The sequence below is a fragment of the Bos mutus genome, chromosome 24 (assembly GCF_027580195.1).
Source record: "Bos mutus isolate GX-2022 chromosome 24, NWIPB_WYAK_1.1, whole genome shotgun sequence".
Classification (NCBI taxonomy): Eukaryota; Metazoa; Chordata; class Mammalia; order Artiodactyla; family Bovidae; genus Bos; species Bos mutus.
Window position 1 is genome coordinate 7,290,220 of NC_091640.1, and position 12,855 is coordinate 7,303,074.

General features: G+C 38.4%; 1 protein-coding gene across 5 annotated transcripts in view; it reads left to right on the forward strand.

The window, feature by feature from the left end:
* Nucleotides 1-12,855, forward strand: part of RTTN (rotatin) — a 121,480-nt gene that overhangs the window by 40,067 nt on the left and 68,558 nt on the right. For 4 of the 5 annotated variants that reach the window (XM_070362061.1, XM_070362060.1, XM_070362058.1 and 1 more), the window contains exons 20-26: nt 1,189-1,277; nt 1,858-1,975; nt 3,561-3,657; nt 4,296-4,364; nt 6,484-6,672; nt 7,251-7,490; nt 9,734-9,878. In XM_070362061.1, the coding sequence (XP_070218162.1) occupies nt 1,189-1,277; nt 1,858-1,975; nt 3,561-3,657; nt 4,296-4,364; nt 6,484-6,672; nt 7,251-7,490; nt 9,734-9,878 (947 nt within the window). The remainder of the gene's footprint in view (nt 1-1,188; nt 1,278-1,857; nt 1,976-3,560; nt 3,658-4,295; nt 4,365-6,483; nt 6,673-7,250; nt 7,491-9,733; nt 9,879-12,855) is intronic. The other variant, XM_070362059.1, reaches the window with a different exon arrangement.

Sequence of the window (12,855 nt, forward strand, 5' to 3'; positions counted from 1 at the left end):
GAGAGTATTCTTTGGGTATTGTCTAGTATTTCAAAAAGAAAGCTCCTAGTTTGGCATGCACTGTATTGGAAGGTAGTGGAGCTGCCTTTTTAAAGTGGCAGTTGGAGATAGTTACAGTGACAGCTACTAATTCAATATCAACTTTATGTTTGTATGTTTTTCTTAATGAGAATATAGGGGGACAAATTAAGAAAATGTGTCTACAAGTTATGAAATACTTATATCTAACTTAGAAGCAATGAGAGTGTTTGGTCCTAATGATGTCTCTAGTGCCTGTGTGTGTGTGTACATCTTAGTCTTTTAGGGCTGCTGTAATAGAATACCACAGACTAGGTGATTGATAAACAACAGAAATTTATTCTCACAGTTCTGGAGGCTGAAAGTCCAAGGTTACGGTGCTGTACATTCAGTGTCTGGTGAGGGCGTTTCTTGGTTCATAGTTGGCTGTCTTCCTCCTGTGTCCTCACATGGAGAAGGGGCAACAAAGCTCTCCTGTTTTTATCAGGACACTAATCTCATTCACGAAGCCTCCACCCTCGTGATTGGTGACCTCCCAGAAGCCCCACCTCTTGGAACCTCCACTTTGGAGACTGGCTTTCACACAGATGAGCTCTGTGGGGACACAGACACTCAGACCGTGCCAGTGTGTGCACGCACATATCCGCACGAATATGTTTATTGGAAAAGAGTCCATGTTCTTTAGAAATATTTAGAGTATGTTACAGACCCTTTCTTTTGTATTTGCTATTAAGAGTTTGGGATTAAAGAACTTGTGTTAATAGAAAAATCATGTTGCAAGTGATATTTACACATTTGCTTGTGGAGAATCTAAGCGTTTTGAGATGATGGATTTGGAAAAGAGAAGAAATGCCAATGAAAGAACCTACAATAATGTTCCATGTACAAATTAAAGGAGTCATTTGTATACTTAAAATTCTGGTACTTTTCAGAATCTGACTAGTTCATTTAATGATTCTTTTTAAAATAGTTTCTTTACATTATAGAAGACGTTCTTGTTACTTAAAAGTTCTCAAATTGTTGAGATGTGTATAAAGTAAAAAGTTTAAGCTGTCATCCTCTAATTTTCAACTATTTTTAACAGTTTGAAAGTTGTGGATGTCTGTTCTGTATTTTTAAGACTATAGAAAGTGTTCTTTAATTTTTAATAACTTTTTTTTTGGTCTACAGATATTAAAATGCATGCTGTGGTGAAAAAAGTGCACCTAGTTGACAAGATAATTGAGTATTTAAGTGAATGTGTGGGTCAGGATGGTGAGGTAAGACATATTTTTACAGACTGCTGTTTTTATTAATTAAATTTGAAATGAATTCACTTGGTTTTGGATGAGTTCTTGGAGTGTCAGTCTTGAGTAACACCCACGACCTGTTCATTTTTTTTTTTAATTTCTTAGAAGTAAGGTCTCTAAAGGAAAAGTAACCTTAAAATTTATATTAGATGTATAAGCATAAGTATATACAAAACTTACTTTGAGTGGAAAACAATTCTTAATGTTTGCATTTTAGTTTCACATAATTTTGGTGAAAAAGCATGAATTTAGAATAAGATAATGTTATATTTTGGAGCTTCCCAGGTGGCACAGCTGGAAAGAATCTGCCTGTAATGCAGGTTTGATCCCTGGGTCGGGAAGATTCCCCTGGAGGAGGAAATGGCAACCCACTCCAGTATTCTTGCCTGGAGAATCCCATGGACAGAGGAGCCTGGCGGGCTACAGTCCATGGGGTCACAAAGAGTCGGACATGACTGAGCACACAGGCACGCACACACATATGCAAAGTATATTTTATCTCATCTTAAAACTGATGACCATAGACAACTGTGTTTCCCCCGCCGGCCAGGTGGTGGAGTGTTTGGTTCAGCCGAGCCTCATGCTCCTGAGGAAGGTCCTCTGTGCCGACCCCGTCCTGCGAGAGTCTCTGTCCCAGAAGACTTCTGTCCTGACCCTGCTCTTCAGAGGTACATAAATTCTGATAGTAAGGAGCTCAGTCTTAAGCTTTAAGTGTTTGTTCTTTAACTGTAGGTGACATTTACTTTCTACTTTACTAACAGAATACCAAAGTGGGTATGCTGCTAAAAGAACCCATCGCAGTGGAAAATGTTTAACACTTTTGTGGCAATTTTCTTAAAATTCTGTTTCAGAGTAGGCCTCACAGCTGGGAGGGCTGAAGCCTCTGACGGCCTCCCACGCGGTGAGGTGGCTGTCGGGGGTGGTCAGCTCCCACCTGCAGAGCGAGGGGCTAAAGCAGCTGTCAGCACTGCCTTCTTTCCAACATCTGTTTCCTCTCTATTGTTTTATTTTGTGCCTTTAGATCTGACGCTTTGCTGCGATAACTGCTTAAATCCTTAAACTGGCCTAGAGGGTATATATATAAACCCAGTCTGTGGGGAGTGGGAACTAGACCATCCTGAATGGCTGTGAGCATCAGTGTATTATATTACATTTTATAAAGTGTGTGTTTTTTTTTTTTTAACCCCTTTCAGTTTGGTTGTAATAGAGTAACGTATTTAGATGGGAAAACTCCATGTAATTTTGTTCTCTTGTTAAATTTTTCTTGCCTTTTCTGACTGTTCTCAGTAGAGAGCTTGGTAACATTATATGCTGTTTTCTTTCCTAGAAGTGTAGGCCACTGCTTTTAAATATTCTACAAGAAATGTCTTGATCGGATGTCTTAATATGTTTAATCTTGTCAGTTATTAAGCATATTAAGAGATAAATGATACTTATGTTCAAAATATCCTTAGAATATAGTCATTTTATTTTAGCATTTTCTTGTCTTCTAATGATTCCTGCTTGCCAAGTTAATAGGACACAGTTTAAATAATATTGATAAAGCTTCTAACCAGGTAAAGTTCTAGAGACTCAGAGTGTTCGGCTTCATATATTTTGAGTAGTGTGTAAAATTTTATAATTTTTTTTATAGATTGATGTGGAAGAGTAGCAGTTATGGATCTGTAGTTTTCCTTCACCTCATTAATAATTATCTTCCTATTAACGTCATTCAGCAGAACTTAATTCCAGTTTACCATTTCTTTATGATTTTGATTTATTCAAGCAGTCAACTAATTATGAGTGCCTATTAGATTCAAAGGTGTTTTCTAAGCTAACATAATCTGTACCCTTTTTAATACTTTTTCTGTCTCATTGATGTTTCCAATCATTACTTAATTGAGTCTGAGAATAAATGATAGTATCTCTCATTAATGAATTTAGTTTCAGGGCAAAGTTAGTTTTTTACCTAGGTACTCAACAAGGAAAATTCGTTACTCAGCAGACATTCGTTGACTGCATGCAGTGTGCTAGACCAGTAGTGTCTGTATCCTCCAAATGTACTACACCAGAACCTCTGTTAACAAGCCCTGCAGAGATTCGCATAGATTTGAAAGGTTGAGAGCCACTCTTTTAGTAATGTCAGTTTGTCTGGGTTAACACTGCATTTCTCTGAGAATGGCATCTCTTCTTTTAGAGTTAAGATATTTTAAATTTGAGGTTCATCCTTTTTTGAGGTGAAAATATAAAGTTATGCTTCTTTTTATTTCTCAGTTTCCTTGATATTTCATGAAGATTGTACCATTGTGACTGAAGTTGGAGCATTGTTTTGTCTTCTGTTATTTGATGAAGTATCAAGAATGGATATGTGGTGAGCTATAAGAGTTTTAAATGAATTTTGCTCTGAAATATCTAAGGTTTCTGATGCAGTCTTGCAGCAATACATGGAAATTTCTGACTTAGGAAGCTTATGCTTTCCATGGTAGATATATGTGGTATGATATTTGGTTTGAGTAAGCAGTATTAAAAAGCACATTGGCTCAAAAAGTCACCCAGAACTTTACTTTTGAACATCACTAAGTACAAAATTTAATAATTACTATAGTAAATTCTATCCTAAATGCATTTTTAAGTATATACTCTCAATTTTGTGTTTTTTGTTCTTGAATATTTAATTTTAAAAACCTTGGGGAAGATGTTTAGGATGGTAGCATCTGATTAACACTGATCTTGAGCAGGATTACTGGGAGGGAGACATGGAGGCCACCTGCCAGGATAGCACTTGCATCGTCTGAGTCATTTCTTATATGGACTTCTTAAAGAAAAGCACTGTTTGCTCTTTATAAGTAGGTTGGGGAGGGCGCCGTGTTGTAACTGGACTGAATGACAGAATCAGGTGCAGCTCTGCATCTGAGCGTCGGTCGAGGAGGGGAAGCGGGTCTTGTTTGTTCAGCATGACAACGGTCCACTCAGTTGTCTCTTTGCTTTTCTGTTTCTGCTGTGAAATAGGTCTGATAGTCCTTCCTGCACACCATCTTCACCATCAGTCTTCAGTCTGCCTGTTTCAGTTTCTAGAAGGTAAAAAATTTCTTCCTTCGATTTTCTCGAAGGTAAAATACTGGTACTGAAAGGGAAATAAGAATCTGTGGTTTGTTAAAGTTTCACCTAGCTTTTCCTCACATGCCTTGTAGCGCTTTCACATCTCCTTCGTAAGGGGGGCTTCTGAGGGCTCAGTAGGTGTGCATCCCCCGTCACCAGATATTTGGTTTGATGCTGTTCACGACTACAGAAAGCTTGAGAGAACCGCGCGGTGAACACTCACGTACCCTGCGGTCTATAGTCAGCAACTGTTAAGATGTAGGTCTTGCTTCCTTCCTCCCTCTCTCCTGCTCTCTCAATACATTTATCTATTTTTATGTGATCTTTTCCCCAACCAGCTTAAAGATAAGTTTCAGACATAATCTTACTTCCCTCCCAATTATTCCAACGTATACCTCCTTAAATTAAGATGTTATCTTATATAACCACTGTATCATGAATGGTCACATTTAAGAAAATCAAAAGTAATTCTGTAATTTGATCCAGTTTCTCTAATTATACCCAAAATATCCTTCATGGATTTTTTTTTTTAAAGCAAGATCCAGTCAGGTCATGAATTACATTTGGTATTCATCTTTCTTTAGACTTTTTAAAAAGTAAATTTTTTTTTATGGAAGTGTACACAAAGTTTACAAATCACAAATTTTTCCAGATAAATACATGCATGTATCTAGCACACAGATTAAGGTACAAAATATTACTAGCATGCCGGAAACCACGTTCATGCTTCTTCCTTACCTTCCAGGGCCCACAAAGGTAATTCTACTTTCATTTCTGTTATTATACATTGTTCTTGCACTTTATAAGGTATATTCTTCTCTCCGGCTTCTTTTGTTCCACTTGGGGAGATGTGTCTGCGTCACGTCGTGAAGCACTATTGGGTTTGTTTCCACTTCTGTGTGAGAGTATACAGCTGTGTAGTTTACATTCTACCACTGATGGACACTGGGTTGTTTTCTGTTTGGGGCTACTGTGAATAAATGACTGCTAAGAATATTCTTGAACATATACGGATCAGAGGGTATTTACACGTTTAGCTTTAGTAGGTGCTCCTAAACAGTATTCCAGAGTGGTGCACTGGAAGCACCAGAGTGATTCACCTCCCAGCTCCAGTGTAGCAGTCCCTGCCGTTCTACACCACATATATTAATACAACGTCCGGATCCCCACCAGGCACATCCATCATTCACCTTTGATTTCCCTATCTCAGACCTTGCGTTAACCATTTCTCTGAGGAGTCCTGGTTACTCCTAAGGAAAATTCCAATTTTTAAAATTTGTCTTTTCTTAAATTATGCAGTCTCATTTGTATATAGAGTCCTACCTTGGCCTCTTTTACTGAGATGCTTGAAGTGAAGAAGCACACTAAAGTTTCTCTTAGAAATCCTACTCAAGGGTGTTTACCTGACATTAGTTACAAATATGTGAATATTAGCAAAATTCTTCTTTAACATTTGAGATGCTAGACATTGCTGTACTGCTAAACACTGTGAAATTAACTTTAAGAGATGCTGCTATTGAATATTTCTTAGATCTAAAAATATTTCTAGGTTCTCTTGGTAACACAGAGTCATTGAGTTTATTGATGATGCCACTGTGTTCTCAAGCGAAAATAGTTAAGCTGTGATTCTGTCCCTTATTGACTGCTGTGAGCACAGGCAATTCATTTGCCCTCTGTAAGTCCCATTTTGATCATGTGTAAAATGGGTATCATACTGCCATGCCAGGTAACTGAGTAAAAGGTAACATGCATTGTTAGCACACAGTAGACATTGGTGTTTCAGTTGAACACCATGTGTGTGTCGTTCACTGTAGCCACGGGCCTTGATTTCAGAGGGTGTCAGTTCCCTCTGCAAACACCTCTAATACAACAAGGACTGTGGTAAATTCTCAGGGAATTGTTCAATCAAGTGTCTTGGGAAGTTTGGAGGAGGGCAGAAGGATAAAGCATGACAACTGCTCCAAATCGGGACCATGAGAGAGATCTTCGTGTTATTGTAAAGTGGGAGGTGTAGAACTGACTCTCCTTTGTGGCTCACCATTTTGAGTAGCATTTAAGAATTTAAAAGTTTGTGATTATTTTTATTCCCTTTCTTCAGGTATCATCTACCAGTGCATGTAGTTGGCCACCATGCCGTGAGTCCTAACTCCGTGGTTTTGCCGTTATCTGCTGACTCTTTGGCCTTGAAGCCGGTATCAGATATGCTGAGGATGGCTTGGAACCTGTCGTGGTATCACGGGAGTGACAATGTGTTGAAGCAAGTGAACTCCGAAGCTGAAATCCAGGAGTAAGTGTGACACATGTAGAAAAGCATTCACATTTAATTAATTTAATTAGGCCTTATTTTTCCTTTAGATCAAGTAGCTTTTTTGCTTATGGTCATCTGCTTTTTCACTGAAGATAATAATTTTTACTTTGTTTTATAGGTTGTATATATTTATTACTTTTAAAAAACTATCATACAAAGGAATTTCAACACATTGTTCTCTGTTGTTTTAGAGATTGTATAAAGTTGGGTTAGTTAGTAGATTAATTCACTAGGAAAAGTGCTCTGGGTTAGTGTAAAAGCTTAATAAGTCTGTGTGCATTTGTCATCATTACTGTGATGGTGATGACTTCTAAATATATTGAAAATTAGTGTTTTCTTTTGCATGAAAATTATATTTCTCCAAGCAGGAAAATGTCAATATAAATGTCCTCAAGCTACTGTAAAACCCTAATATTGACAGATACACACCAGATTTTCTTTTGGCCATGAGTCACCCTTTAATTAAAAGGAAACAAAGATAAAATAGAATTTGGGGGAGCTAGTTTAAAAATAATTGTTAGCTTTTATTTAAATAGCTTCTATTGCTCTTTGTTTAGATTTTTAGATACACTGAAGTTATCCACCGAGGACACCCTTACTCTGAAGATGACCCACACACCTAGTGGACTCAAGGACTGTCTCTGCTCCATCGTTCAGGCCGCAGGCCACAGGGAAGTGAGGGCTGCTCTCACAAGGATGAGTTTTTATCTCCTAAATGACAGACTGTCTTTCAAGGGCGGCACTGGCCCCTGTGGGGTTACCCTAAAGTCCTTGTCTTGGCACACCACACTAAACAGGTCAGTGTCAGCTCCAGGTGCCGGGCCAGAGACCTGGGCTGGATTGTATTTGGGTTCCTTTCCATACATTTAAGATAAGAGCATGTGTTCTTATTGTCGGTATTGTGAGAGAGAAATGTGATTTTAGAAAGAAAAACTTAAGGATTTTTAATTATCTGTAATGCATATCCTTTCCAATGAGTCAGCTCTTCGCATGAATTGGCTGAAGTACTGGAGTTTCAGCTTTAGCATCATTCCTTCCAAAGAAATCCCAGGGCTGATCTCCTTCAGAATGAACTGGTTGGATCTCCTTGCAGTCCAAGGGACTCTCAAGAGTCTTCTCCAACACCACAGTTCAAAAGCATCAGTTCTTCGGTGCTCAGCCTTCTTCACAGTCCAACTCTCACATCCATACATGACCACTGGAAAAACCATAGCCTTGACTAGATGGACCTTTGTTGGCAAAGTGATGTCTCTGCTTTTGAACATGCTATCTAGGTTGGTCATAACCTTCCTTCCAAGGAGTAAGTGTCTTTTAATTTCATGGTTGCAGTCACCATCTGCAGTGATTTTGGAGCCCAAAAAAATAGTCTGCCACTGTTTCCACTGTTTCCCCATCTATTTCCCATGAAGTGATGGGACCAGATGCCATGATCTTCGTTTTCTGAATGTTGAGCTTTAAGCCAACTTTTTCACTCTCCACTTTCACTTTCATCAAGAGGTTTTTGAGTTCCTCTTCACTTTCTGCCATAAGGGTGGTGTCATCTGCATATCTGAGGTTATTGATATTTCTCCCGGCAATCTTGATTGCAGCTTGTGCTTCTTCCAGTCCAGCGTTTCTCATGATGTACTCTGCATATAAGTTAAATAAGCAGGGTGACAATATACAGCCTTGACGTACTCCTTTTCCTATTTGGAACCAGTCTGTTGTTCCATGTCCAGTTCTAACTGTTGCTTCCTGACCTGCATACACATTTCTCAAGAGGCAGATCAAGACTCTGATGCTGGGAGGGATTGGGGGCAGGAGGAGAAGGGGACGACAGGATGAGATGGCTGGATGGCGTCACTGACTCGATGGACGTGAGTCTGGGTGAACTCCAGGAGTTGGTGATGGACAGAGAGGCCTGGCGTGCTGCGATTCATGGGGTCGCAGAGGGTCGGACACGACTGAGCGACTGAACTGAACTGAACTGACTGAATGCATATCTTAGAACAGCAAAAGAGAAAATTTGAACATAATTACTGCAGTTTGGAGTTACAAATAAATTGTTATAATTTTTTATAGATATTAAAGTTATTCTATTTTTAGGTCCTATCATAGGAAATCTTAGTTTATCTTACAAAAGTAAGTGATTAGGATAATATGGGGTAAACAAACTGAATGCTGATCCTGTCCATATTATAAATGAGCTGAGATATCAGGGAATTGATTAAAGCCTTAGTAACCCTGGCTGTTTTATTTGCTTTTGCCTTTGTTTTGTTCTTAATTATCTCATTGATATTTTTACTCTGAATTTCATGAAGTTGATAACCATGTGGAGGTCCTTTGATAGTTATTGGAAAACCCTGGCCTGTAAATTTAACATGTTTAACTGGTAGCAGATGGCTGCATTTGAAACAAGACTGATAAATAGCTGTTGCCAGCAATTTTACATTTCAGTCTTCATATGACTTTAGTATAAAATGTATAACTTTCTGTTAAACAGAAAGTGTGCAGTTTTCAAAATGCAAGGTTTATATGCATTTCTAAAATGTGGGTGCTCGTTTAGTGTAGCTCTCACAATTTGGATATCTAATTCGCCTTTTCCAGTGGTGTGCTGGAGCCAGCTAGGACCACCTTGTTAGAGAGCTGTTGGTTAAATTATCTGAATTTCTGCAAGTTAGTTGTTAAACACAACCACTCTTAAAAATTATATTTTGTAAACTTATAGTCAAATTATATGAAAGATAAAGGTAACAATTATGCAAAGTTATCACTTCCTAATTATTTTACAACATTTCAATGTTATCTGTGTTCTCGAAGCTGTTTATATGGATCTGCCTGTGTGATGGGAACGCTGTGTAAAGGTGAGCTGCAGGCCTCCCCCGACAGCTGGATGGTCCCGTGGTGGACGGCAGGCAGACATGGCAGGGTATTTACACTGTAGAAATCGGCAAGCACAGCAAGTCAGCCTCCGCCTCACTGCTTAGCCACTTGTTAAATACTTAACTGCCACTTATTTTGAAGAACTAGAAACCATGGTTATGGTTTTCTTTTATCGTAGGTTTTTACAAGTTCTTCCTGCTTGCACTGAAGATGAGAAGCTGTTAATAGATATCATACATTTTCTCAGTAAGTTATTGAAGGAACAAAGGAAAAATGTACCCGTAGAACTTCTAAACTGGCTTCTAGAAGTACTTCTTAGACAAGTAAGTGCTGTTAAGGAATTTGAGTTTTAGGTTTGACAGATGATATATTTTATAAAGATTATTAATACTGTGTATGGAAATACGGAAAAGTATAATTTTTACATAGCTCATGTTTAGCAAAGTAGTCCTGCTGTTGTAATCTATAGCTTTTAGCAATATGCCTTCCTAACATGACTGAGTTTAAGTTAAAAGTCTATGGACTAAATGGGACCTTCAGTCTTGGTGTTTAACAAAACCTGATCTCTTTGTGAACTTTCAGCTTGCAACCATATTTTTCAGTGAGGTTCTTAGAGCGGGGAAGTTCAGATAGGCCTGTGAAGAGGCAGGGAGCCAAGCATGGAGGCAGAGGGACAATGCTGGTGAGGTTGGAAAGAATGAGTCACGCTGTTCAGGCTTTAATGTAAGTTTAGTGTAGTATTTACCCTTCCAGCCCCCACTGCTCTCTACTTTTTGTAGATGAATGTGTTTTAAGAAACCTGCCAAGAATCCAGGAAGCTAGCTTGCTTTTTATAGCTGGTCTACGTGTTTTATCTTTACAGATACTGTAGGGATTTACTTAACCTACTAAAGACAAACCTTTGCACAATCATGAAAAAAACACAGTAAAATTAGGAAAAAGGGCCTAAACTGAAACAGAAGATAGTAGACCTTATAAAACAAAAATGTTTCATTATATGTTAATGCATTGCAAAGCTCATTTAAAGACTTGATTCTCTGTAAAAATGCATGGTGCTCATATAATGTAAGTTAGAAATTCTAATTGAGAATGCTTTTATTATTTTTTTTAATTTATTTATTTTAATTAGAGGCTAATTACTTTACAATATTGTATTGGTTTTGCCATACATCCACATGAATCTGCCACAGGTGTCCAGGTGTTCCCAATCCTGAATCCCCCTCCCACCTCCCTCCCCATGCCATTCCTCTGGGTCATCCCAGTGCACCAGCCCCAAGCATCCTGTATCCTGCATCAAACCTGGACTGGCAATTCATGTCTTATATGATATTATACATGTTTCAATGCCATTCTCCCAGATCATCTCCCCCCCTCCCACAGAGTCCAAAAGACTGTTCTATACATCTGTGTCTCTTTTGCTATCTCGCATACAGGGTTATCATTAACATCTTTCTAAATTCCATATATATGCGTTAGTGTACTGTATTGGTGTTTTTCTTTCTGGCTTACTTCACTCTGAATAATAGGCTCCAGTTTCATCCACCTCGGTAGAACTGATTCAAATGAATTCTTTTTAATGGCTGAGTAATACTCTATTGTGTATATGTGAGAATGCTTTTAAAAGTAGTTATAAATTTAAAAGATATGTATATGAATGTTTATGCGTGTAAACCTTGTTTAGATGTTTATTGTTTTCTGCCTTACTGTGCTTGGTATAAAGGAGGACCATTTGTTCACAGCTGCATCCCACATTTGCCATAGTGCCTTGCACATAGTGAGCTCTCAGTTCAGTTCAGTTCAGTCGCTCAGTCGTGTCCAACTCTTTGCGACCCCATGGACTGCAGCATGCCAGGCCTCCCTGTCTATCATCAACTCCTGGAGCTTATTCAAACTCATGTCATTGAGTCAGTGATGCCATCCAGCCATCTCATCCTCTGTCATCCCCTTCTCCTGCCTTCAGTCTTTTCCAGCATCAGGGTCTTTTCAGATCTTTGCATCAGGTGGCCAAAGTATTGGAGTTTCAGCTTCAGCATCAGTCCTTCCAATGAATATTCAGGACTGATTTCTTTTAGAATGAACTGGTTTGTTCTCCTTGCAGTCCAAGGGACTCTCAAGAGTCTTCTCCAACACCACAGTTCAAAAGCATCAATTCTTTGGCACTCAGTTTTCTTTATGGTCCAACTCTCACATCCATACATGACCACTGGAAAAACCATAGCTTTGACTAGACGGATCTTTGTTGGCAAAGTAATGTCTCTGCTTTTTAATATTCAGAATGGTTGTCTGAAGAGGCCTTACAAATAGCTGTGAAAAGAAGAGAAGTGAAAGGCAAAGGAGAAAAGGAAAGATATACTTATTTGAGTGCAGAGTTCCAAAGAATAGCAAGTAGAGATAAGAAAGCTTTCCTCAGCTATCAATGCAAAGAAATAGAGGGAAACAATAGAATGGGAAAGACTAGAGATCTCTTCAAGAAAATTAGAGATACCAACGGAACATTTCATGCAAAGATGGGCACAATAAAGGACAGAAATGGTCGAACCTAACGGAAGCAGAAGATGAGAAGAAGAAGATGAGAGATAAGAAGAGGTGGCAAGAATACACAGAAGAACTATACAAAGAAGATCTTCATGACCCAGATAATCACAATGATGTGATCACTCACCTAGAGCCAGACATCCTGGAATGCACAGTGAGCTTTCAGTAAACATTTATTAACTCACTAGTAAACATGTGATATCAAGGAAGCTGTGTAGTTAATTATAAGAAACACAGATTACCCTCATTTCAAAAGATGTTACAATATAACATAAATGGAAACTGTGGGCTGTATTACGAATTTAAGTATATTCACAGAATAACGACTCCTAGAACTATAATATCTGGAGACAATTACAAATTGCAGAGACACGTGTATATGTGTTTCTGTTGAGTTTGTTTTAAATAGATAACCCTTATTTTGAATGATACAAAGATATTTACATGATTGGAGCTCTTTTGTTTCCTTTTCTGTGAATTGTCCCTTGATGCCCTTGTTAAGTTTTGCCTCACAATTGGGTTTTTGGTCTCTTCTAGCATATGTGTGCTCACACACACACACTCTCCCCCTTTCTCTTTCATTTTTGGTAACAGAAGAGCCCTTTATAAATTAGATTAGCCCTTTATCTGTGATATGGGTTACAATTTTTTTTTTTTCCATTAGTCTTCTGACCTTACTGTATTTTGGAGTTATTTTCCTATTTTAGCCACCCCTTTTATCTCCTAGCTTTTGTTAGTTGTTTCTACTTTTCATCTTTTATTATA